General features: G+C 43.4%; 1 protein-coding gene across 4 annotated transcripts in view; it reads right to left on the bottom strand.

Annotated features, from left to right (window-relative positions):
* Positions 1 to 819: 819 nt before the first annotated feature.
* The window catches only part of gabrb3 (gamma-aminobutyric acid type A receptor subunit beta3), a 40,649-nt gene continuing 18,749 nt past the window's right edge, over positions 820 to 22,719 (bottom strand). The window contains exons 2-11 of one of the 4 annotated variants that reach the window (XM_056603918.1): positions 22,637 to 22,684; positions 20,859 to 20,950; positions 20,656 to 20,723; positions 14,216 to 14,436; positions 13,826 to 13,908; positions 12,339 to 12,476; positions 11,663 to 11,815; positions 5,482 to 5,726; positions 5,230 to 5,280; positions 820 to 2,987 (exon numbers count right to left, since the gene is read on the bottom strand). In XM_056603918.1, coding sequence (XP_056459893.1) covers positions 2,634 to 2,987; positions 5,230 to 5,280; positions 5,482 to 5,726; positions 11,663 to 11,815; positions 12,339 to 12,476; positions 13,826 to 13,908; positions 14,216 to 14,436; positions 20,656 to 20,723; positions 20,859 to 20,950; positions 22,637 to 22,684 — 1,453 coding nt within the window. In that variant the 3' untranslated portion in view covers positions 820 to 2,633. Of the gene's footprint in view, positions 2,988 to 5,170; positions 5,281 to 5,481; positions 5,727 to 11,662; positions 11,816 to 12,338; positions 12,477 to 13,825; positions 13,909 to 14,215; positions 14,437 to 20,655; positions 20,724 to 20,858; positions 20,951 to 21,031; positions 21,526 to 22,636; positions 22,685 to 22,719 lie in introns of those variants that run through there. The other 3 variants (XM_056603919.1, XM_056603920.1, XM_056603921.1) reach the window with 3 other exon arrangements.

Here is a 22,719-nt window from a genome sequence, read left to right as displayed (position 1 = left end):
GGTATCATAAAGTACAAATTTACTTATCCCTTCTCATTGCATGAGATACAGGCCCACATTTGAGCGATTTGTAATAACAACATCTTTAAATACTTTATAATTGTGCTGCATGATGAAAATAATACTTGAATTGTGTACCTCAAACCACCCTCGGTTTCTGGGGAAGAGAAGTGAGGCGTGGAGGTTCTAGAACGTTCTGACGGTGGTCTTAGCATGATGGAGGGGGTCATCCAGCAGCACTCCACATGTAGGCATGTACAGCATTGCTTTCCGTTTAGAGATGCAACCATCTCTCTCTCTCTCTCTCTCGCACACACACACACACACACACACACACACACACACACACACACACACACACACACACACACACACACACACACACACACACACACACACACACACACACACACACACACACACAGTTCAAGCTAACCAGGCAGAAGCAGATCAAGAGCTTCAACAACCATGACAAAGGGAAAGCCTCCCCGTGTCGCTGTCTCCTCAGCTCTCAGGTGAATTCCCGTTCTGAAAGGACCTATCTAAAAAAAGATTTTTCTTTCTTTCTTTCCAGCGAGCGCAGCGGTGGAGTCTCGTGGGTTGATCTGGAGCCTGGCGGGGCGCAGCGCCCCGGGGACAGACGGGTGTCATGCCCAACGCTTGGTTGGCGGTCGGTGCTCCGCCCACGCATCCCCGTCCCCGCCGACCGAGCGGCGCAGATGGACGGCGGCTGGCTTCGTAACGCAACAGTTGCTGCTTCAGCGGCGCCATCTTTCCTCCTCCTCTTTCTCTTCCTCTTTTAGCTTTCCATTTCTCTTCTATCGCATCTTTCACTTTTTCCTCTCCGTATTCTTTTTTTTTTATAAACTTGATTAGACTTTTTGTTTGTTTTGGGATTGTTAAAAGTAATAACAAAACAATTCCTTCTCTTCTTTCTTCTCCTTTCCATCTCATCCATCGTGTGTTACATTTTTTCGTTTCCTTCGTGTTCCCTTTATTCTGCGTCTGAATAAGAAAAAATATTCTGGGATTGATTGAACTCTTAGCATCATAAAACATGTCAAAAAAAGAATGAGAAGGTCGACACCTTGTGATATGGCATATTATATTTACAACAGACTTGGGGAAGGAGGATGAGCAAAATATGGTTTGTGCAACATATCTAACGAAAACCAACATGCAAACGAACAGGACCACCTAGCAAAACATACCAGACAGAATACCAATGTGAAGCTCTTCGAGTACAACCTGACAAAGTACGAGAACTCGTACAAAGTTGTTGGCGACAAGATATGTACGTCATAAGTCACCTGACAGTTTAAATCCAGATCGAAGCCTGCAGTGTAAACCGTCCAGGAGAAATACAAAGTTGTTTCGTCCAGTTGTAATAAAGGTTTTGCATTTCAATTATATACATATATATATATACATATACATATATATACATACATATATTATATGTGTGTGTGTGTGTGTGTGTGTGTGTGTGTGTGTGTGTGTGTGTGTGTGTGTGTGTGTGTGTGTGTGTGTGTGTGTGTGTGTGTGTGTGTGTGTGTGTGTGTGCATAACAGTCCTGAAATATCATAACAAGAAGATATATGCAAATATCAAATATGTTCTGTATCATTTATAAAATATTCAAACTATGCAAACGTTATTCTAGGTGTCCGGAATATAAAGATTTAATTCTGTAGATCAAAAGAAAAAACAGCATTCATCATGTCCTAACGGTTATTCATGTTGAAATATTTAAAGATAAATTCTCTCTTCCGGTTTACCGAAAGTGATGTCTCTGCCTGTTAGATAAATAACTTTAACTTTCCTTTATGCTGGTATGTGTTCTGTCATCGTACGTCTGTATCAATAAAACCCCAAATACTGGATATTATATTTATCAATATCTTATCAATAACATTTTTCATATTTAATATATTCTGCATTGTCAACCTCAAGGCATACCGAATCTGTTCTCGTTAAAAACGTGTATGAACACACATAGAAGGGGCTTCATCTGGATGCATATAATGGCTTCCGTGATATAGACGTGAACGAGTGTCACAGCATGATGCATGAAATCTAGAAATCTTGCTTGTTTCATTGTTTCAGTGTTTCGTTGACAGAAGTTAGAACTTGTTATACAGTCAGTACACACTGTATGATGTACTGACAGCATGGCTACAGTTGTGATACTTGGCATAAAGCACTGTTAATAACCGTTTCCATTCACAACGCTGCAGATCTTGGGAAGATGGCTGGGTTTGTCCTGTCCCAACATACCAACCAGCTCCAGGAAGAGGACAGTAGTTGTCATGGAAGTCTCAGAAAAATACATATTTTCCGTAGACTGACCCATTTTCTTCATATTTAGATTCTGAATCGCAACTTTGTGCTCGGAAGTTGCAATCAAGTACGCGTTTCCTTGTTAAAGTCTTCACTCTTTGAAGCAAAAGAAAAGGAATCGGATTGGATTTCAACCAACGTTTACGTTCTTCAGTTCCGACAAAACAAACAAACAAGTTCCTGGCTCGTCTTCAGAAGACGGCCGACGAGACAAACGACACAGCGGGGCGCTTGGTGGACCTTACGCAGCCGGGAGATTCAGGTCCACAGCGGCGCAGACGAGACGGCGTGTGCTAGTTGACGTAATACAGCCAGTAGATGAGGTTGAACAGCGAGAAGGCGAACGGGAAGATGATCCGCGACCACCGGTCGATGGAGTTGACGTCCGTGAGGTCGGGGATCTTGATCTTGAGCTGTGACGACCGCCGGCGGAGGCGGGACTTCCGGGGATTAGAGATCTGGTTGCGGTCCAGGCTGTGGCGGCTGGAGCCCAGCGGGGCGCTGGGCTTGCGGTGCTGGATCACCGGGTGGTCCAGGCCCCCGCAGGAGGAGTTGCGGCCCTCGCGCACACTGGTGGTCAGCTGGTTGCCGGCCACCTCGTTGTGAACCTCCAGGGTACTGAGCAGGATGTTGCCCTGGGAGTCCACCTTGATGGGAGAGAGGCATAGAGAGAGAGAGAGAGAGAGAGAGAGAGAGAGAGAGAGAGAGAGAGAGAGAGAGAGAGAGAGAGAGAGAGAGAGAGAGAGAGAGAGAGAGAGAGAGAGAGAGAGAGAGAGAGAGAGAGAGAGAGAGAGAGAGAGAGAGAGAGAGAGAGAGCCAGAGAGAGAGAAACAGGGTTAGAGAGAAACAGAGGGTTAGAGAGAGTGGTTGAGAAATGCCAAGGAACCACCACTGACCTCATGACCTCATGGATATATTATAAGAACTGGATCCAGAGTTATTATACTACACAGTTTTTCTTTTTAAATAACCCTACTTCACTGGCTTCTGTGAGCAAGCAAGCAGTTGTGTTTAGTTTATTGCTGTGTCCTGCCTGCCCTCTCTGGCTGACTTCCTGCCGAGATCTGATTAATATATTGCCAGACAATTACACAATCTGATACTTGAGCATCTTATCTGCTCAGATGCTCACGAGCGAAAACTGCTAAATTACGTGTTTTTTTTTCAAATTCTCGATTTCCTGTCTGGATCTGATGTTTATAAGTGCAGCACAATGGTGCTGAAGCAAGTGGGAATGCTGGAAAACTGGGGACTGGACATCGATAGCAGTAGACATTACCTGCCGTAGAGAGGACCCTCAACAAAACTCACTGCCCTATGTTTCATCATGTGTAGTGTTGTTATGGGCTTCTCTATTTCTATGTGTCATTTATTTTCTACATGATGTAATAAAAATACATATCAAATCTCAGTCTGGCATCAAGTGTAGAAGCTTGCAGGAGATGGACTCCACACACGCCATCTTCCAGGGATCGAACAAACGGATGCAAGGGAGGGGGGGGGGGGGGTGGGCGATGACAGCGTTTGGCCTTAAGGACTGGGCATCACTCCTCACACATCAGCCCAAGGTCGGAGTGGAAGCTCCTGGCTGCTACTCCTGTTATTTCCAGCCCAGTATCTAGGACCAATCCCTGATAAATCAACTCCACCCACACACCCATGGATGATAGATTTTCTATGATATATTATGGGATGGATGTTCTGTTTATTATGTTTCATATGTTACATGATGTACATGACATATTATGGTATGTATGTTATGTACAGTATTCTATGGTATATCTGTGCATGATGTATGATGTGATGTATTATGGTATGGATGCATGCATGAAATGTATAATATATAGAATGTTTGTAATGGTATGTATGGATAAATATACTATGGATTGCATGTATGAAATACAATGCATATATAACGGTATGTACAAAGTATGAATGATATATGCTATCATATGATATGTTTCGGTCAGTATGTATGATATATGATGTTCCATGATAAATTATGTTCTATGAAGTATAATGGTATGTATGCTACGGTAAGTAATTATAACATATGCTATACTTCCAGTATTTTAATAAAATAACAAAGAAAGCAGGAACGTCAGCATGACGAGGTAATTTACCTTCGGACGTTCCACAAACCTAACCTTCATAAACAAGTTTTAGATTTTCCAATTTAGGTATAAGCACAGCATAGCGGGCAGGCAATGTATATTACTGAGGCACTCTCTGGACACTCCCCAGAGTGTCCTAGTTAGTGAGTGTCCTAGTTAGTGACACTCCCCAGAGTGTCAGTAGTGAAGTAGTTCTTCACTACTGTAATATTGTAGTGAAGAACAATATTACACTGAATCTTTCTAGTTTTATGAGGACTGTACTTTCCCTGTCTTACATATGTGTGTATGTGTGCATGTGTTTCTGTCCCACAATATGGGGACATATCTGCCCTGCCTTATAAAGACCTACTGTATCAGTTATGCCTTATGGAAAAGAATGTATCTTTCCTGCCTTTTCAGAACATATATGTCCTGCCTTGAGGGGATCACAAATGATCTCACAAGAAAAAACATGCAGGTTTTTCGGCCACACTTCCTCAGAATTGTTGGAAGTTAAACAGTTAGACACACAGACAGTAGCATAGGTTTGCATGAGAGGAAGAGAATTCTTACAAAAACACAGCAAGACAACGAAAACCAAGAGGGTAAAAGACCAAAACAATGTGTGATCTGATATGGTAAAACAAAAAAGGTTCAAACACAAACAAGTGTATTCCTTTTTCTCAGGTGTGAAAGGAACAACTTTGAGCAGAAACTGGGTGGGGGGGGGGGGGGCTGCTCAGTGCAGAGGTACAGAGATGGCGTGGGGTTGCCGGTGACGACGGACACTCACCCCACGCAGTCTAAAGGACGCAGTCCTGCAATTCCCTCCTTCCAGAACAGACTAAGCAGGAGAGAAGACAGACATCAGCTAAGAACCACCAGCTCTTTGAATAAAGGAAGCCAACATGCATTTCTTATTCAGTGACTTGAAACATACAACACGCGTAAAATCCATCAATCCAGCAATGACTCCATCAGCCAATCAAGGAGCCTCCCACTGACTCCTTCTATGCATTTCAACGCGAAGGGCGCGTTTTCTCACCCTGGGCACGTCAAACTTCTCCCGGTCGTTGTTGGCCTTCTGGGCCTTCTCAGCCATCTTCTTCTGCATCTGGGGCCCGCGGCCAAAGAAGATGTAGTTGACGAAGGCGTACTCCAGCAGGGCGAGGAAGACGAAGACGAAGCAACCCATGAGGTACATGTCGATGGCCTTGACGTAGGGGATCTTGGGCAGGGTCTCCCTCAGGTGGGTGTTGATGGTGGTCATGGTGAGCACCGTGGTGATGCCTGGGAGAGAAACACACCAAACCAAGGATGAGGCCGCAAGAATAATAAATCCACCTCATGCATTTTTTTCATGTTAATTCCCGATTTGTTTTAGGGTTCAACAATTTTCCGCATTGTGATTTGTACTACTATCTTTCTATTTTTGTTCTACCTTGAGCAGAGCAATAGTGACAGTTACTTTGCTCCTTGATTAATAAAGAACTGAATCTGAATAAGACGTCCCCCCTCCAGAGGGGAGAGACACAGGACAGGGTGTTGAAACAGAGAGGGAATGACATGCGGCACGGCACCACAAGGCTCTGACATCCAACCCAGGTCACTCTGTGTCGTACAACCTATGGTTGGCCGCGAGGGCCTGGGCTGTACTGAAACATAACCGGGCCTTGGTGTATTTTTTATGATTTATCGCACAGAAACTCCATAGATTAAAATGGCCACCAGGCTCGTCGTCTGCTTCGATTTTTTCTGATGAACTCACAGAATATTTATAATTTATGTTCAGTCATTAACGCCCAAGCATTCACTGCAAGAGAATTGCCATTTCCGAGCAGTAAAGATCGGCTTGTAAGCCCTGTAGGCAATTTTCTTCAATTTTAATGATATCGTTATTATCCTTTTTGAAATATATTTTATTATAATTTAATAAATACACAAATAGATTACGAAGATTACCTAGCCCAGACCCAAAACAGGGATCTTATTGGATAATGCTTCTTAAAGGTAACTTTCTAAATTACTAACAAGGATGTTCTATTCATAATGGCTGCATTTTAAGGTCGACAGATCTACGTTTATAAGCTTTCAGAAGCCTCCAGACATAGCCAACAGATCTGTTTGCATATCTCCACCGAGGTTGATCCCAGATCTTGAATCACGGTGTGATGCATCGCTTGCCAAACAGGAATAAGCAGCTCGGGATCAATAAACATTACAATGAAACAAAGAGTGCATTACTGGAGCTTAGCGGCCGTGGCAGGAGATGTTACGGGGAGTCCGACCACCGCTTGTGATGCGGTGGGTGATTCTGTTGATGTTGCTGTTAGTCTCTCTCAGGGAGCGAGAGAGAGAGAAGGTATGGTGAGAGAGAGAGAAGAGATGGGGAGAGAGAGCCAGAGAGAGAGAAACAAAGACCGGGGGAGAGAGAGAGAGAGAGAGAGAGAGAGAGAGAGAGAGAGAGAGAGAGAGAGAGGGAGAGGGAGGGAGAGAGAGAGAGAGAGAGAGAGAGAGAGAGAGAGAGAGAGATAAAGAGAGAGAGAGAGAGAGAGAGAGAGAGAGAGAGAGAGAGAGAGAGAGAGAGAGAGAGAGAGAGAGAGAGAGAGAGAGAGAGAGAGAGAGAGAGAGAGAGAGAGAGAGAGAGAGAAGGGATGGTGAGAGAGAGAAGAGATGGGGAGAGAGAGAGGGCTGAGGGGGAGTGAAAGAAAGATAGAGAGGAGATGGTGAGAGAGAGAGAGAGATAGAGAGAGAGATGGGGAGAGAGAAGGGAAGGTGAGAAAGAGAAGGGATTGGGAGAGAGAGCGAGAGAGAGCGAGAGGGGTGAGGGGGAGTGAAAGATAGAGAAAGAAGAGATGGTGAGAGAGAGAGGAGATATGAAGAGAGAGCGAGAGAGAGCCCTTTAAACAACTATTTACCAGCTATTGAGCGTGAGTGTGAGGGAGAAACAGAGAATGGACTTCGTCCCACAGACCTCCGGGTAAGCAGATTGGAAATGCTTACGGAGTGCTGCTGCGCTAAACAAAAAAAAAAAGTCTGTCTCCTCAATTATACGTTTAATTAAAAAGCAACTGATGTGGTATAACAGAGCCAGGAGTCTGTATTGAACGTTCCTCGTCGGGGAATTCAATTTGCAACAATGGGCGGCGTGCGCCACGGCTCTCCTCCAAGAACATAATCCCGTATACGTTTCTAGCTGCCGTTCTGCAGTGAGCAGATCCAAGATCGAAGATGGCCACCACCATTAAACCCTGAGTGTGTCCTTAATGCATTGCGGCTGGCCTCACAGAGACAGGGATCTGGAGTGGTGGGATGCTTGGTTCATTCTGCGTGTTTAATTTTAAAGTGAGAGCCCTCAGAAATGTCTAGATGACAGCTCTTGGCAGGCGTTGCCTCCTTTATCCGAGGACGGACGGAAAAAGGCCTGAAACCAAAAGAAGTGGTGCCCATATGGTCCAAACACACACACACACACACACAGTCACACACACAGTCACACACACACACACACACACACACACACACACACACACACACACACACACACACACACACACACACACACACACACACACACACACACACACACACACACACAACCCAAATCAAATGGTATGAAGATAAGATATAAACATTAGGTAACGGCATCACAACCGTCTCTATATTTATATAATATGATACATATATATATATATATATTTAAACCTCCAGTCGGAGACCATAGCTGCTTATTTCTGTCTGTGTCGGCTTATATAACACACTATTCAACTGTGTGTGCGTGCGTGTGTCTATGTAGCAGTATATATGCGCAAGTGTGTATGTGTGTGAGTGTTGGTGTCTTTATGCATGTGTGTAAGAATGTGTGTGTGTGTGTATCTGTGTGTGTGTGTATGCGTGTGTGTGCGTGTGTGTGTGTATGCGTGTGTGCATGTGCCTAAATGAGTGTCTTTATAAGTGCAAGTGTGTTTATCTGTCTGTATTACTGCATGCGTATGTGAGGTTGTCGTTTATGTGTGTGTGTGTGTGTGTGTGTGTGTGTGTGTGTGTGTGTGTGTGTGTGTGTGTGTGTGTGTGTGTGTGTGTGTGTGTGTGTGTGTGTGTGTGTGTGTGTGTGTGTGTGTGTGTGGTGGGGGCTGTACAGTAGTATCCAACACAGCATTGATTTCTGTGGAGCTCGAGAAAAAAGCAAACATCATGAGTTCTCCTGAGTGGCCGCAATGAGACATGGGTCTCCTGCAGTGATTACCCATAATGCACCGTTCCCCTCCAGAGTCTTTCCCACAACAGACTTAGACACCTTTAACCTAATACCCGAACTTAACCATCTCCACAGTACATTACCTCAACTTAACCATCTCTAACCAAACCCCTAAACGTTCCAATTTCAAACCTAAACCCAACTGTTACGAACATAGTTAGAGCTAAATACCTTTATACATAGCCACCTTTTCCCAAAAATAATGATATTTCATAAAGACCACCATAAAAATATGTTGAACAACATTTCAAACCTCAGAGTCACACATATCAGCAAAATAGCATAACATTTCCCAGTCCCAGCTGTCCCTCCAAAAACACGCGGGGTCCAGGGGCCTTGTCACTCCAAACCCCCAGAACCATGCAGGTGTTTCAACCATTTACACAACATAAGGGTCCATTGACTGATGTTTGGAAACACACGACAGGAAAAGGAGGGTTTCAGGGTTTTTACGCGCTGGTGATACGTATGGGACTCCAACAGGAACAGACTGAGAGAAACACCTACCGGAGCTAATCAAACATCCTGATTGAATTTGTTGTGCTGAGGGTGTAATTGCGTTGTAACTGCATTGATCCACGGGCGTCGGGGGAGAGGGATGGGGAAGGATGGATCAGAGCAGGTAAATCACCTCCAACACTCCCTCTCTCCTGCGGTGGAGGACCGCTCGCTCCGTTCCTCCCTCTCTCTCTGTGTGCCTCTCTTCGTCTCTCTCTCTGTTTCTCTTAATCTTTGTTCCTCGTCCGCTCTTAGTACATCTCTGCGTTCCTCTCTGTATCACTGTCTCTCGCTCGCTCGCTCTCTCCCTCTCTCTCTCCTAATCCATCTCTGTATGTCTGTCTTTGATTCTCCGTCGCTCCCTCTTCCTCTATCTTTATCGCTCTGCCTATAGCTCTCCCTCTCTGTTTAAATCACCCTTTATTTATGTTTCTCCATCTAGCTCCATCGTTCTCCATCGTGTTTCTTCTCTTTATCTCTCTCGTTCCCCTCTCGTGCTCCCTTTCTCCACCTCTCTCTACTCTCATAAACTCCATCCTCCTCTCTCCTCGTTTTGTCTCTGCCTCTAAATCTCTCTCTTTCTTCCTTCTTCTTTCTCTTTACTCCCGTTAACTTGATCTCTCTCTCTCTCTCTTTCTGTTTCTCCTTCCCCTCTGACCATTTCTTTCTCTCTCTCTACCTACTTCCAACCCTCTCCTCCTCTCACTGTGTCTCTCTATCCTCTCTCTCCTTTGATTCGCTCTCTCCCCCTCCCCCCCCCCTATACCTCTTCCTCTCTAGCTCCCACCTTGTCCCCTCTCTCTCCCCCTCCTCTCTCTCTCTTCTTTATGTACTAGCTATATCTGTTACCTGAGTATTTGTGAAAAGTGCAACTATGCGAAACCGTTCTCATGGACAGTACCGCAGGTTTTCACACATGGTGCATAAACACTGTGTTGCCTTCCTCTGTGGTTTATGGCAAGATCCCGTGATTTGATTGGTTAATGGTGGAAAGTTGCATAGAGCTGTGAGCTGATAGGAGCAGGTGCTGACTCATATAAGTGACCACTAAAATTTGCCAAGGAAAAAAAAAGGTAGTATAAGTATTTCAGTCATAAATTGGTAATAATAACCACCACTTGTATTTATAAAATATCTTATTTTAGATAAATAATAAGGGGTTCCCTGATAGTAAATTTGTATAATGTAATTAAGTTGTAGCCAGTACTGACTTCCAGATGTCAAGAAATGGTTGTCATTGGACCAAATCTGATAGTCCAGTATGGCCCGATTTAAAGGAAACGGTTGTCATTGGATTCGATTCAAACCAGTATTCGCTAGCAACTGTCAAGAATCATTCTCATTTTATTTGTGATGGTTAGTTGCCATATCCCCAAAACCTAAAGAAAGTCACCAGCCCAAACGGCGTTGAGTGTTTTAAAACAACCTTGCTGAGCTTCAATCGTATTGATGATAAATCCTTGATAACGGCGATTGTGCCAGGTTGATTTCATTACTGCAAGGCTGTTGTGTTGGGTTTGCACACTCTTCCATATCAGCCGGCTTGTCTGTCCCGTGTTCTGTAGCTGCCAAAAACCTTGTAATCCTCGTCTTCACAGAGTAAATGGCTGTTTTAGTTGTAATCTTGGTGAATCTGTGGTTTGGTTTCACTTTTTGTCAAATGTCCATGCTGCATGGATATAAGATGGAATGGTATGAATATTTTCAATTATTTTTGTTGCATCGGATCGGTTGGTTAATGGTTCATCAAATCTATGAAAATATTGGTCAGAGAGTTGGTCCAATATGGTCCAAGTCCCAATATCAGGAAAAAATGTAATTACATTATTTCCCATCTTAATTTGAATAATCTTTAGATGCTAATATTATTAAAAATAACTGTACATAGTAAGTAAGTAATAGCTATTGTGGAATTATGTTTCCAGTGGCATTAAAAGTCCCAGAGGGCCGTCCATAGCTAAGAACAGTGTGGCGTGGAAACAAACATTCTTAATGATTTAATAAATAATGAATTTGTTATTGAGCTACAAATGTGCATCAAGTTAAAGTTTTTTGTGTCCGCAAAGGAATATGCAAAATCTCGAATTGTACTTTTCTAAGATGTACTTTGGTGTATTTTCTTTGTAAACACATTTGTTAACACCCATCCAGATCCAGAGAGATCCACATAACATTATGAGGATATTTCTATCTTGGTTTATGAGGACATATCTTTCCTGGTTTATGGGATATAGCATTCCTGGTTTATGGGGACGTTTATGCCCTTCTTAATGGGATATAGCTTTCATGGTTTATTGGGACGTTTATGGCATGGTTTATGGGACATAGCTTTCATGGTTTATTGGGACGTGACTGTCCTGGCTTTACGAGGACGTGACTGTCCTGGTTTTATGAGGACGGGACTGTCCTGGTTTTACAAGGACGTGAGTGTCCTGGATTTATATGGACGCGAATGTCCTGCCTAACGTACCTAACGCCACTCTGGCGGCCGAGGCGTCATAGTTGATCCAGAAGGAGACCCAGGACAGGATGGTGATCAGGATGGAGGGCATGTAGGTTTGCAGGATGAAGTAGCCGATGTTCCTCTTCAGCTTAAAGCTCAGGGAGAGGCGTGGGTAGGCACCTGGGACACACACACACACACACACCGTTTGTTTATTAACCTCAACAAATAGCATTTTCTTCTACTGCTGATCGAGTAATTATCAACGGCAATTGTTACGGATACCTCGGCTTACCCTCCAGAGCAACAAGAATGTCAACCGTGGTTTGTGAAAATACGCACAAAACAACCCCACGGGGGTGTCTCAATGTGTGATTAGTGTTAGAAAATAAAGAGAGAAAGAAAGAAAGAATGGAAGAGTGAAAAAAGAAGGAAAAGAAAGACAAAGAAAGAAAGAAGCGCGTTCCGCCGTAGGACATCACGCTCATTAATCCATAATGATCCCGTCTCCCTCCCATTGGTCAAGACGGGTGGTTGACAACGCCGTTGTCGATGACCCGCTGACCCTGGGGCCACGACCCCTGCTGACCTGTGGGGAACACCACGTTCCTGGACACCAGCTTGTAGTCCACGATGGAGAACTGACCTGTGGAGAACACCACGCTCCTGGACACCAGCTTGTAGTCCACGATGGAGAACTGACCTGTGGAGAACACCACGTTCCTGGACACCAGCTTGTAGTCCACGATGGAGAACTGGGGGAGCTCTATTCGGGTCACCCCGGTTACCGCCGTGTCTCCTCCCTTCCAGTAGAACTCGATGTCGTCCGTGGTGTAGCCGTCTGGAGAGACAGACCACAACATACATTCGATTAGACACAAACACACACATACCACACACACACACACACACACACACACACACACACACACACACACACACACACACACACACACACACACACACACACACACACACACACACACACACACACACACACACACACACTCAACAACATAGAGCCACTCACACCCATTGACAAACATATAGACACCAACACATTACACACAGACATACCATACAAACATAGACACACACACACACGCACACACACACAAGCAGAAACATCAGGTCACTCCTGGTTCACTAGCACAAATATAGTGAACAGCACAGTGGAGTAAGTGAGCTGAAAGGAGATTCATGATTAATGTAAATGTGTGCATACTGAAGTGGCATTTGAACCCCTAATAGCCTTGTGTGTCTCTACCTCGCGGAACAACAAAGAAGCGAGAGGCTGTAATTGCTGCGGTACGCGGGGAACGATAGCGCACAGGAGGGGATGCATGACCTTCGCCGGGTTCACACAGCGCAGCGGAAGGACGTCCCAAATGTCAACGAGGGACGGAGTGATTAGCACAGAGCACTGCGCTTTGTCTCCGAGTCTCGTTATGGAAACACATGCCTATCGACGCCGGCTCTAATTGGACGCAGTGAGGTACCCGATCCCACTGTGACTGAGCTGACAACACTGCACAGGGTTTTGATAACGTACAGATGGTCTTTGGGTTGTTGGTACGTTGACAACATTTGATGTCGTGTTCTGCGCAGGTTTTTTTTTAACGTTAATAACACTGGGTGACATTTCTTCACAAAGCACAAACTGTGGGAGTTAAAGGTTTATCGCTCTATCCCCAGAAGGAGTTTCAACTTACAGCTCTCTATCGCCAGAGTAAGGTAAGCTTACAGCTCTCTATCTTCAGAGTGACTCAAACAAACAGCTCTCTGTCTCCAGAGTAACTTCAATGTACAGCTCTCTATCTTCAGAGTGACTTCAACCTACAGCTCTATATCTCCATAGTGACTTCAGCCTACAGCTCTCTATCTCCATAGTGACTTAAACTTACAGCTCTCTAACAAATAACTCTATATCTCTATAGTGACTTAAACTTACAGCTCTCTATCTCCATAGTGACTTAAACTTACAGCTCTCTATCTCTATAGTGACTTAAACGTACAGCTCTCTAACAAATAACTCTCTATCTCCATAGTGACTTAGGCATACAGTTCACTATCTCCATAGTGACTTAAATGCACAGCTCTCTATCTCCAAAGTGACTAAGACTTACAGTTCACTATCTCCATAGTGACTTCAACGCCCAGCTCTATATCTCCATAGTGACTTCAACTTACAGCTCTCTATCTCCAACGTGCAGTTCTGCTCGTCTAGGGGGTAGCGTCGCAGGTCCATCATACACGCCGCCGTGGTCGTGATTCTGAAAACAAAATAAATAAAAAATAACTGTCAGAAAGTACAGTAGTCAGGTAACAACTCAAGAGTTGGGCTAAGACAGCCAGTACCAAGATATGATAAGGTAAGGTTAAAATAAGTCTCCGGAGAACAGGGTTTAGGTAAGGTAAGCTAAGGTATGATAAGGTAAGATAACAATAACTCTCCAGAGAACAGGACTCAGCTTAGGTTAGCTAAGGTATTATAAGGTAAAGTAACAATAACCCTCCCCGAGAACAAGGCTCAGCTGAGGTAGGCTAAGTTATGCTAAGGCAAGGCCACCCAAGGCTAACCTTAGACCATACAGGACGGTTCCGTCGGGGTGAAGCCGGATCATGCGGTTCTTCACCGTGACCCCGTGCACGAAGGACTTCTTGTCGTTCAGGAAGTAGGTGTCGGGTACCCAGAGCTGGTCCGCCACGCGGTTGTCCAGCGTCAGGTTGAGGGGGATCCCTGAGTAGGCCAGTCTCTTGTCCCTCCAGTACTGCTGGAAGTACATGGTGAGGGTGTAGTCCTGTGGAGCCCGGGAAACACACAGTCAGCTTTCTACTGAACATTAACCTTTACGTCTGGAGGGGCATTCATAATTCATGGCCATAATGTTGTACGGCCGATAAACTATGAATAATGGAATTTCATGTCCTCCGACGTCTCAGAGGAGCCGAGGTTTCACACCGTCGTCGTTGCGGTTGAGATGAGAGGTATCATGGTCAATGCTAGATGCTAGGGCCACTGGTGCTCCATGTTACAGCTGGGATGGAGTCCCTGGTAGTCATGGTGATGTTTCAATGAATGGAAATATCGGATGGCTGTGTTTCAAGGCCTCTCTGGTAGAAGAACCTTTCACTGTTTATTTTTGAGTCATCCCCGGATGCTTATACCCAGAGTGACTTACTGTGAGTTCAGATCCATGTCATTAAGGAGCAGGAAAGGGTTAGGGCGTCTTCATCAAGGGGGCCCCACCATAAGACATTTGGGGATTGAACCTAGGACATTTTGGTAGGGGAACACCCAAAATACACTATCCTACCCTCTTCAGTTATTGCAGTACAGGTCCCATTTCTAATTTGTCCAAGCTTTATTTACACAGGTGAGGCTCAGGCCGTATCACATGGAGGTCTTTCACATGGGCCATGGATCTAACCAGAATTGATGGCTTATGGATTTCCATGGGGAATATTAATCTTTGAGTCCAAGGTCTTCCCCCTCCCAGCAAGGATTTAGAACCAAGATGGCCGCTGGTCGAGTTAGGCCCATGCAGACATTACAGCGGGAAAAATAGAATTCAAGGATGAGTGGGAAAGTAGAAACAACCTAGGTTGTTTCTACTGGGGCTAAAAAACACAATGCTGAACACCGAGCCAGGTCTTGATGAAATAAACAGTACACAGCAGGATAGGAGATGTATGAAAATATAAATCCAGAAACACAATGAATTATTTAGTGGCAAGCCCCTCTTTATTGCATAGGGGAGTACCGGGATAGAGAGCGCATGGGGCACTATATGGGAGAGAAAGAAAGAAAGAAAGAAAGAAAGAAAGAAAGAAAGAAAGAAAGAAAGAAAGAAAGAAAGAAAGAAAGAAAGAAAGAAAGAAAGAAAGAAAGAAGGAGAGAGTGTGAATGAGTGAGATACAGAGAGAGAGACAGAGATAGACAGAAACAGAGAGAGAGAGAGAGAGAGAGAGAGAGAGAGAGAGAGAGAGAGAGAGAGAGAGAGAGAGAGAGAGAGAGAGAGAGAGAGAGAGAGAGAAGTAAAGAGTTTGGTAGGAAGAGAGAGGAAAAATAATATAGTAGTGAGAGAGAGAAAGAGGGAGGGAAAGAGAAAGAGGGCATGAGAGAGGTGAAAACATGAAAACATGCTCAAAAGAGTATTTACTACATATTAATGAGAGATATTGCTAGAAAATATTCAGAGATACTCATAGAAAAGAGAGACAGGAAGAGAGAGATAGAAAGGGAGAGCGAGAGAGAGAAAGGATGAGATAGATGTTTACAACCACATCAGGCTTTCATGGTATGAAATGAGGTCATCAATAATTCAGTTAGTCCAACAGGTGCGGCCGTCAAAACGCTTTTCAGGGCTTTTAATGTGGCGCTTCAGTAGCGTGCTCGCCTTTGTTTTGCTGACTAATGCTCTGTTAAATAAATAAGTAGGATTTAAGAAATAAACAAAAAATCTTGGCCGTTAAAAATGCATTGTATTTTGTTCTAGTTACAGATATGCACATTCTTGAGGTTCATAACTCAGTATACTGGTATTTGTCCCAGTTTACTTGGGACACTGAATTTGATCTCTGCCTGCTAAGATTCTGTGATTTAATCACAAAAGCTTGCTCATCACATCAACTTTTTCCATCATTGCCTTAAAAAAAACAAAAACATAATGTAATGGAACAACCAAGGCCAAAATGCACACTACACTAGTTCAAAAGGAATGTAGTTTAACTGATTTGTTTAAAAGGTGTATATTCTAACTGTAGTTTAACAGATGTGTACTTTAATATATGTATTTAAAAGGTGTGTAGTCTAACCATAGTTAAAAAGATGTGTAGCTTAATTGTATTTAAACAGATGTGTGGTCTACCTGTAGTTAAACAGATGTTTAGTTTAACTGTAGTTAAAAAGATGTTTACTTTAACTGTAGTTAAACAGTTGTGTAGTTTAACTGTATTTAAACAGATGTGTAGTTTAACTGGTGTCTTTCAAATGTGTGAAGTCTAACTGTGGTTTAACAGATTTGTAGTTTAACTGTAGTTGAACAGATGTGAAGAATAACAGGTGTGTTTAAAATGTGCGTAGTCTAGCTGTAGTTTAACAGAAGAGTACAGGGGTCCCAGAGGGAGGAAAAGGGAGGGAGGAGACGGCTCATCAACTTCTCCTCAGTTTCCTCTCCAGACAGCTTGTCAGTCAAACCTCCCTCACCTCAGGTTAACAGCAGGAACATCTACTGGGACCACTAGAGCACTACTCAGAGCCGTTCTGAATGAGAGGGACCTTTCTAGCACTGCATGATGTTCCCAAGGGTTCAGCAGGGTGTGTGTAGTGTGTGGGATGAAGGTAAATACATTCATGAGGAAAACTCCACGGGGAGGTGTTTGCATAAAACGGTAGGATAAGCATTCCTTCTGGAGCGAGAGGGAGGAGCTTGGGAACAAGTTATCTATTCATAGCTCAAGATAATAAGTTCTTCTTCACTTTTGCGTCGAATACATTTAGCCTTGTTCGTAGTGTTGGAAACTACGTTCCCCAAGTATTACTGATGCGTTTTAATTAGGTTAGGGTTTGAGTAGATCTACAGTCAATATTTATTCAACCTAATTAATAACATAGTGTGTCCCTTTTCCTCCTCTGCTTAGAAAAACCCCATTAAGAATTGTATTGCCCGGATTTTGGATCTTCCAACACTGGTTTAAGTCTGAGGACTGGAATGTGGATCCTGGCTCACAGAAACTGGTTTCTTGAATTGCTTTTTTTTGCTGGGACACAAATACAGAGCTCATGTGGTTATATGGCTTATATAACTGCATTGTGTAACACCGGCCCCAATGTAGTGATTATTATAGAAGGATCACTAGCGTCTTATTCCCCTGTATGCTGAGACCCTCAGGGCCATTGGGGTGGTGTGTGGATGACTCAACCAAGCGTCCAGATACAAAACCTCCAAGACATCTACAGCAGGACCTTCTTCAACTTACAGTAGGACCGTCTTTAACCTATAGCCGTCCACAGCAGAACTTCCTCAAAGCTACAAGACTTGTTGAGTAGGACCCTTATACATACAAGACTACAGGAGGACCTTAAACCTGCAAGACTGTGCAGTAGGACCTTCTCAAACCTATACAACTCTGCAGTAGCGACATCATGAACCGCATCTATCTGACTTCCGCAGTCGGGCCTTCTTAAATCCTACCAGAATTCTGCAGTAGGGCCTCCATAAACCTACAAGAAGTCTGTGTGGCCCACCTGGGGACCCGCCGGTGGAGGTTCTTTGGGGTCAGGGCCCACTAAATAACCAAACATTTTCAATAACATGTCCAATGGTTAGGTTTTTCTCTGTATCTACTATAATACCTGAAGGTCTTCAAATTCGAATGATCAAATTAAATGTTGTTGTTTTTTTATAAAAAATGACCAACTTGATTTCCTGCTCTGACCCACTTAGGGGTCGCGACACATTGTTTGAAGACCAATGGTTTGGATGATGTTGAAATGTGGAAAGACAAATGTCTCACAGACAGGTGATAACATTCAGGCTCTCATAACTATGGAACAAATGCCTAGCGCTATAGCTGAGTCATGCTGAGTCATAGTGGAAGTGCATAGATGGTGGAACGGACACAGCAGATCATGTACAACCCTATCCATTAAGTGCTTACCATCTAAGTGCACGGAAATCACATTCACCTCACACTTCCAAACCTCCACTTGTTTAATCTCTGTTATTGGAGAATGACTGGGTGATTTACCAGTTCTCACGCTAAAAATAGAGAAGTAGAGCAAGCACAGTAACAAAAACACAAAATATAATCTTGGTCTCCTTGACAACAAGCACTCTACAGTTCGCCTACACTCAAGGTACGGACCAGTGGTTGATGTGACTTGGAACACCGGTCAACGACACATCTCCACAAAACACAAGGAAACGGGGCCCAAGAGAGGCGATATGAAGGTGTGAGAGTATGTTAGAGTACGTCTGTCGACAAAGCTCTAATTAACTGAAAATCTACTTAACAGGATAAATGTAGAATGCTGGAACATTTGATATATCTTTATTTTTTTCAAAATACCAGTTATGAATGTACTAACTTCTAAATGTCAAATAAAGTCATATTTGTCATATTTTTTATTGGACGATAATGAAATTATACTGCATTAACAGAGATGCTGTAACAGCCACATTCACGGCTAGCATTGCTAGAATTAGCATTGCTTATATCAACAATGCTGTGCCCCCACCAATTCACTCATGTACTCGAGATTAGATCAGGAGATCGTTCACCCGTCCAGCAATGTGACAGTGTCATGTACCACAAACCTTAAAACAGCACATAACTTAAAGAAGACATACCACCAGGTGTGCGTGTGATTAGCTGTTACAAGCCATTTAGAAAATCTGTCTCTTCTGACATCACAAGTGGGAAACGCCCACTTCTGATGTCAGAAGAGGCAGATTTTCATGCATCACAAATGCATGTTGTGAAAAAGTTGCTGTCTGCAACATCGACCACAAAAACATTATGGAAAAGTTGGACCATTGACGTGATTTGATGTCCTATGTATGAAGTACTACTCTCTAATATTGAAAAATAGCAGAGCGTGACGGGAGCCTATAACACAGCATTCTTGCTTCAGCGACATCTTATGATAACAAGCAAAAAAGGTGATTAAAGGGCTCCTGTTTCACCACCAGGTTAAATTTATTTGCAGTGACAAGCCATTTCAAAACACATCGGTGTGTGACCTCACAAATGGGGGTGTCCATATGATGAATAGACCAGTTGTGATGTCACAAACGGAAAGATCAAATTATGGTAAAATAGGGGGCCCTTTAAGTCGGAAGAATCAAGGGATCGGCATATTTAGGATCACTATTTTTATTGATAAATAATATTTGAAGGTGGGATTCACAATGCAACCAGAACAACTAAGATGCGGCGCATCATGGGTTCTCACGCATCCCTTCTCCAGAGAGAAAGAGACATCTTTTTTTTTACACTAGCTAGCCTTCTTCCGTCTGTGTTCGTAGTGTCTTTAGACTCTATGAGTCCGTTTCACATTTCAAAGTAGGAGGGCAGCTCTGTTGTAGTGCTTCGCGAGAGGCCAAAGCACCGTAATCAATGATAGATAATGGCCATAGTGAGGAGGCCCGACCTCAGATTGCCCATAACTACCAGGCTGCTTCCCGGCTCCACGATCTAACCGGAGATGTTTCTAGATGACTCCTGTTTCTCTGACACAGCTCTGAGAACACATTCCATTGAGGTTGTGTGTTTGACTCCAGAGCCGAAAGGTTTTGGGTTCAAGTCTCCCAATGTCTATAACTGGACTGTGGCTCCGTTTTATCAGAGGGACAGGAGTCATTTAGGACGAGGGATTTACTCCCAAGCCGAAAGGTTAATGGTTCAAACCCCAATGTCTACCGGAATTCTTCAGCAAACGATCTACCTGTTAGTCACTTTGGATAAAAGGGTCTGCTTAGAAAATGAAAAGTAAATGGCAGCACACTCACTATGTCACAGGGTTAAAGCCTTCAACATAATAGGAACATCAGAAACATTCATTTAGAGACAGGCTCTATCCGAAGTGCATGTCCACTTGCTGCTCTCAAGATGGTAAAAAGGGTTAACTACTACACCTACTAGTTAGTTAGAAAAGTAAAACACATCTAAAGCAATATAGAAATGTGTGATATTACACAAAAACAGGTATAACACAACATGAAATTGAGGCCTACTGTTCCTTTGATATAATTCATTATAAAAGCCAATGACGTCATTGTCTAAACACAGTCATACAAACACAAACACACACACACACACACACACACACACAACCAGCAGATGATTAGGTTTCAGACAAACACGGAAGCTCTTAAAAGTATCTTGAAGTAGCCTATATTATTAATTTGCTCTCCCGTTACTTTCATATAACTTGAATATGAATTCACTTTTAAACCTACACATGATTCAATGTAATGAATAAATTGTACTAGTGGGTAAGGTTTGGTACTCACCATGTTGACTTCGGACACCATGTCTATACTGGCTACATCTATGCTCATCCCCACCGCCACCGGCGCACCTGAAATCCACCCCAAAATTTGGCCGTTACTTTTTTCCCCCATATAATGCATCATCATTGTTTGAGTAGTATGCCTAGGAGGACTCATCGATTTGTTTACCCATAAAAACCACCCAAAGTAATCCGTGCGCATACCTCCGAAGTCCGGGCGAAGGCGAATATCGTATCCTTTCAACAGTTTATCCACGGTCTCCTTGACGAACGACATGTTTCCTGGTTCATTGACGCTGGAAGACACAAGAAATCAAGGTGTGATCCTTGCGTTTCCCCGCACGGTTCTCCACGTCTGAACTAGTAAGGATACTCACCTCTGGGCTACACAGCACACTACGGCCACCAGGAGTGGCAGGGAGAGTACGTCTAACAGCCCTTTTTTCTGGAGTACAAACATTCCTTGTGATGTCTGAATCTAGTGAATAATGGACGCACTGCTCCTCCAGCGATCAATTAATGAATAAAAAGGATGAATAAATGAATGAATGACTGGACGTCTTTCACTTTCAGCCCGGAGTTCCTCTGATGCTGATCGGGTGAGAGTTCACGGTGCACTGCTATGAACGACTCGAGTTGTCTAGGCTATATTTACAATTATAAGACATCACTTAGCCTATATTAATATTTCCATGATGTTGGAGTCTAATTGCCACGTAGTTTTTGTATCCCATGCCTCCATGCTTTGGTGGTAGTAGTGAAGTAGTGCGCACCAATACGCAACAAATATCCCCAGAAGCGCACTTGTTGTCACGGGAGGGCAAGTGCAAAACAGGTCCAGGGAAGCGTGTACAAAGATACATCCAGTCAATCGGCTCCTGTCCGCGCCTTACATGGTGAGTAGTACATTTAAAACAGTTCTACTCTCCTCGCTGTCCTGTCCGCCAGTGTAATTATTAAACACCACGTGACTAACTACTCAGCCTGCATCTACCATCGATTTCTTTTTTTCTATTAGGGATTTGCGCAGAAAGAGCTCTGTCATATCTGATTTCTCACAGGGGGTGTTTTAGAAGGAATTAGGAGGGGTTATTGTAATTCCAAATGTAATTCTGGCGGGATGAATGACTTTGGTCGCGCCAACGTATTAGTGGGTTATTGCTTTGCGCCTCAGTAGATAATAAAGTTAAAAAATTGTTATGAACGAGATCATTTTTTAATTTAAACTGTATTCAATTAATGTATTTATTGTGTAAAGTGTTTGAGGTTTCAAATGATGAGGTCGATTTTGCATGCTGATTAATGTGCTGCTTTTGTTTGCATTTGTTGAAGAATTAAATCCTTTTCTTACAAAATAACAGTGGTATTTATAATGCTTTGCAGCAATGTATCCAAGACAACAAAGCATAATGTAATGAATTAGGCAGGGATAAAGAGGCACATCTGGACCGGCAGATGTGCAAACAAGGAAGCAGGACTATTGTTAAGATATCCCCTATAGTCAATATGTCAAACCCAACAGACTGAATGACTCGATAGTAAAATATACCTGCGAGTCAAGTTATATTTTCAAAGGAGTTTCAACGGCCACATTCAGTTTTGGTTCACCTAAGCTGTCCCTATAGGTCTAGTTCCAACTCAAACCCTTTATTAAAAGCTAAAACAAACAAATAGGGCCCCAGGAGCAATAAAAAGCAGAAACTCAATCCAAAAATGTATCTTAACCTATAGCCATAGTAGTGCAGCCTGTGAAAGAGGAAAAGATAAATGTTCCCCTCTAAAAACAAATGTAATTCATCTTGTCTTAGTGGTGCTCTGGAGTAATTGGGCTCCTATTAAAGATTCAGAAGCGCAGTTTCTCTACAGTGAATAGGCCCCGCCCCAGATAAATGAACCCGCCAATTATTGACCACGAGGTCAAAAGTCCGCTGGAAATAAGGAGGCAGTAAAAAACTTTTTTTTAAAACACGTTGATTTCTTACCTTGTGTCGTAGATCGCGTAGAGCTTCTTGTTCCCATCGACTGCATTCCTGGGGGGGGAATAAGTATGTATGTAAATATATGT

The sequence above is a fragment of the Gadus chalcogrammus genome, chromosome 12 (assembly GCF_026213295.1).
Source record: "Gadus chalcogrammus isolate NIFS_2021 chromosome 12, NIFS_Gcha_1.0, whole genome shotgun sequence".
Lineage (NCBI taxonomy): Eukaryota > Metazoa > Chordata > Actinopteri > Gadiformes > Gadidae > Gadus > Gadus chalcogrammus.
The sequence above is the reverse complement of the archived record's forward strand: the minus strand, read 5'-3'. Positions and strand labels throughout refer to the sequence as shown.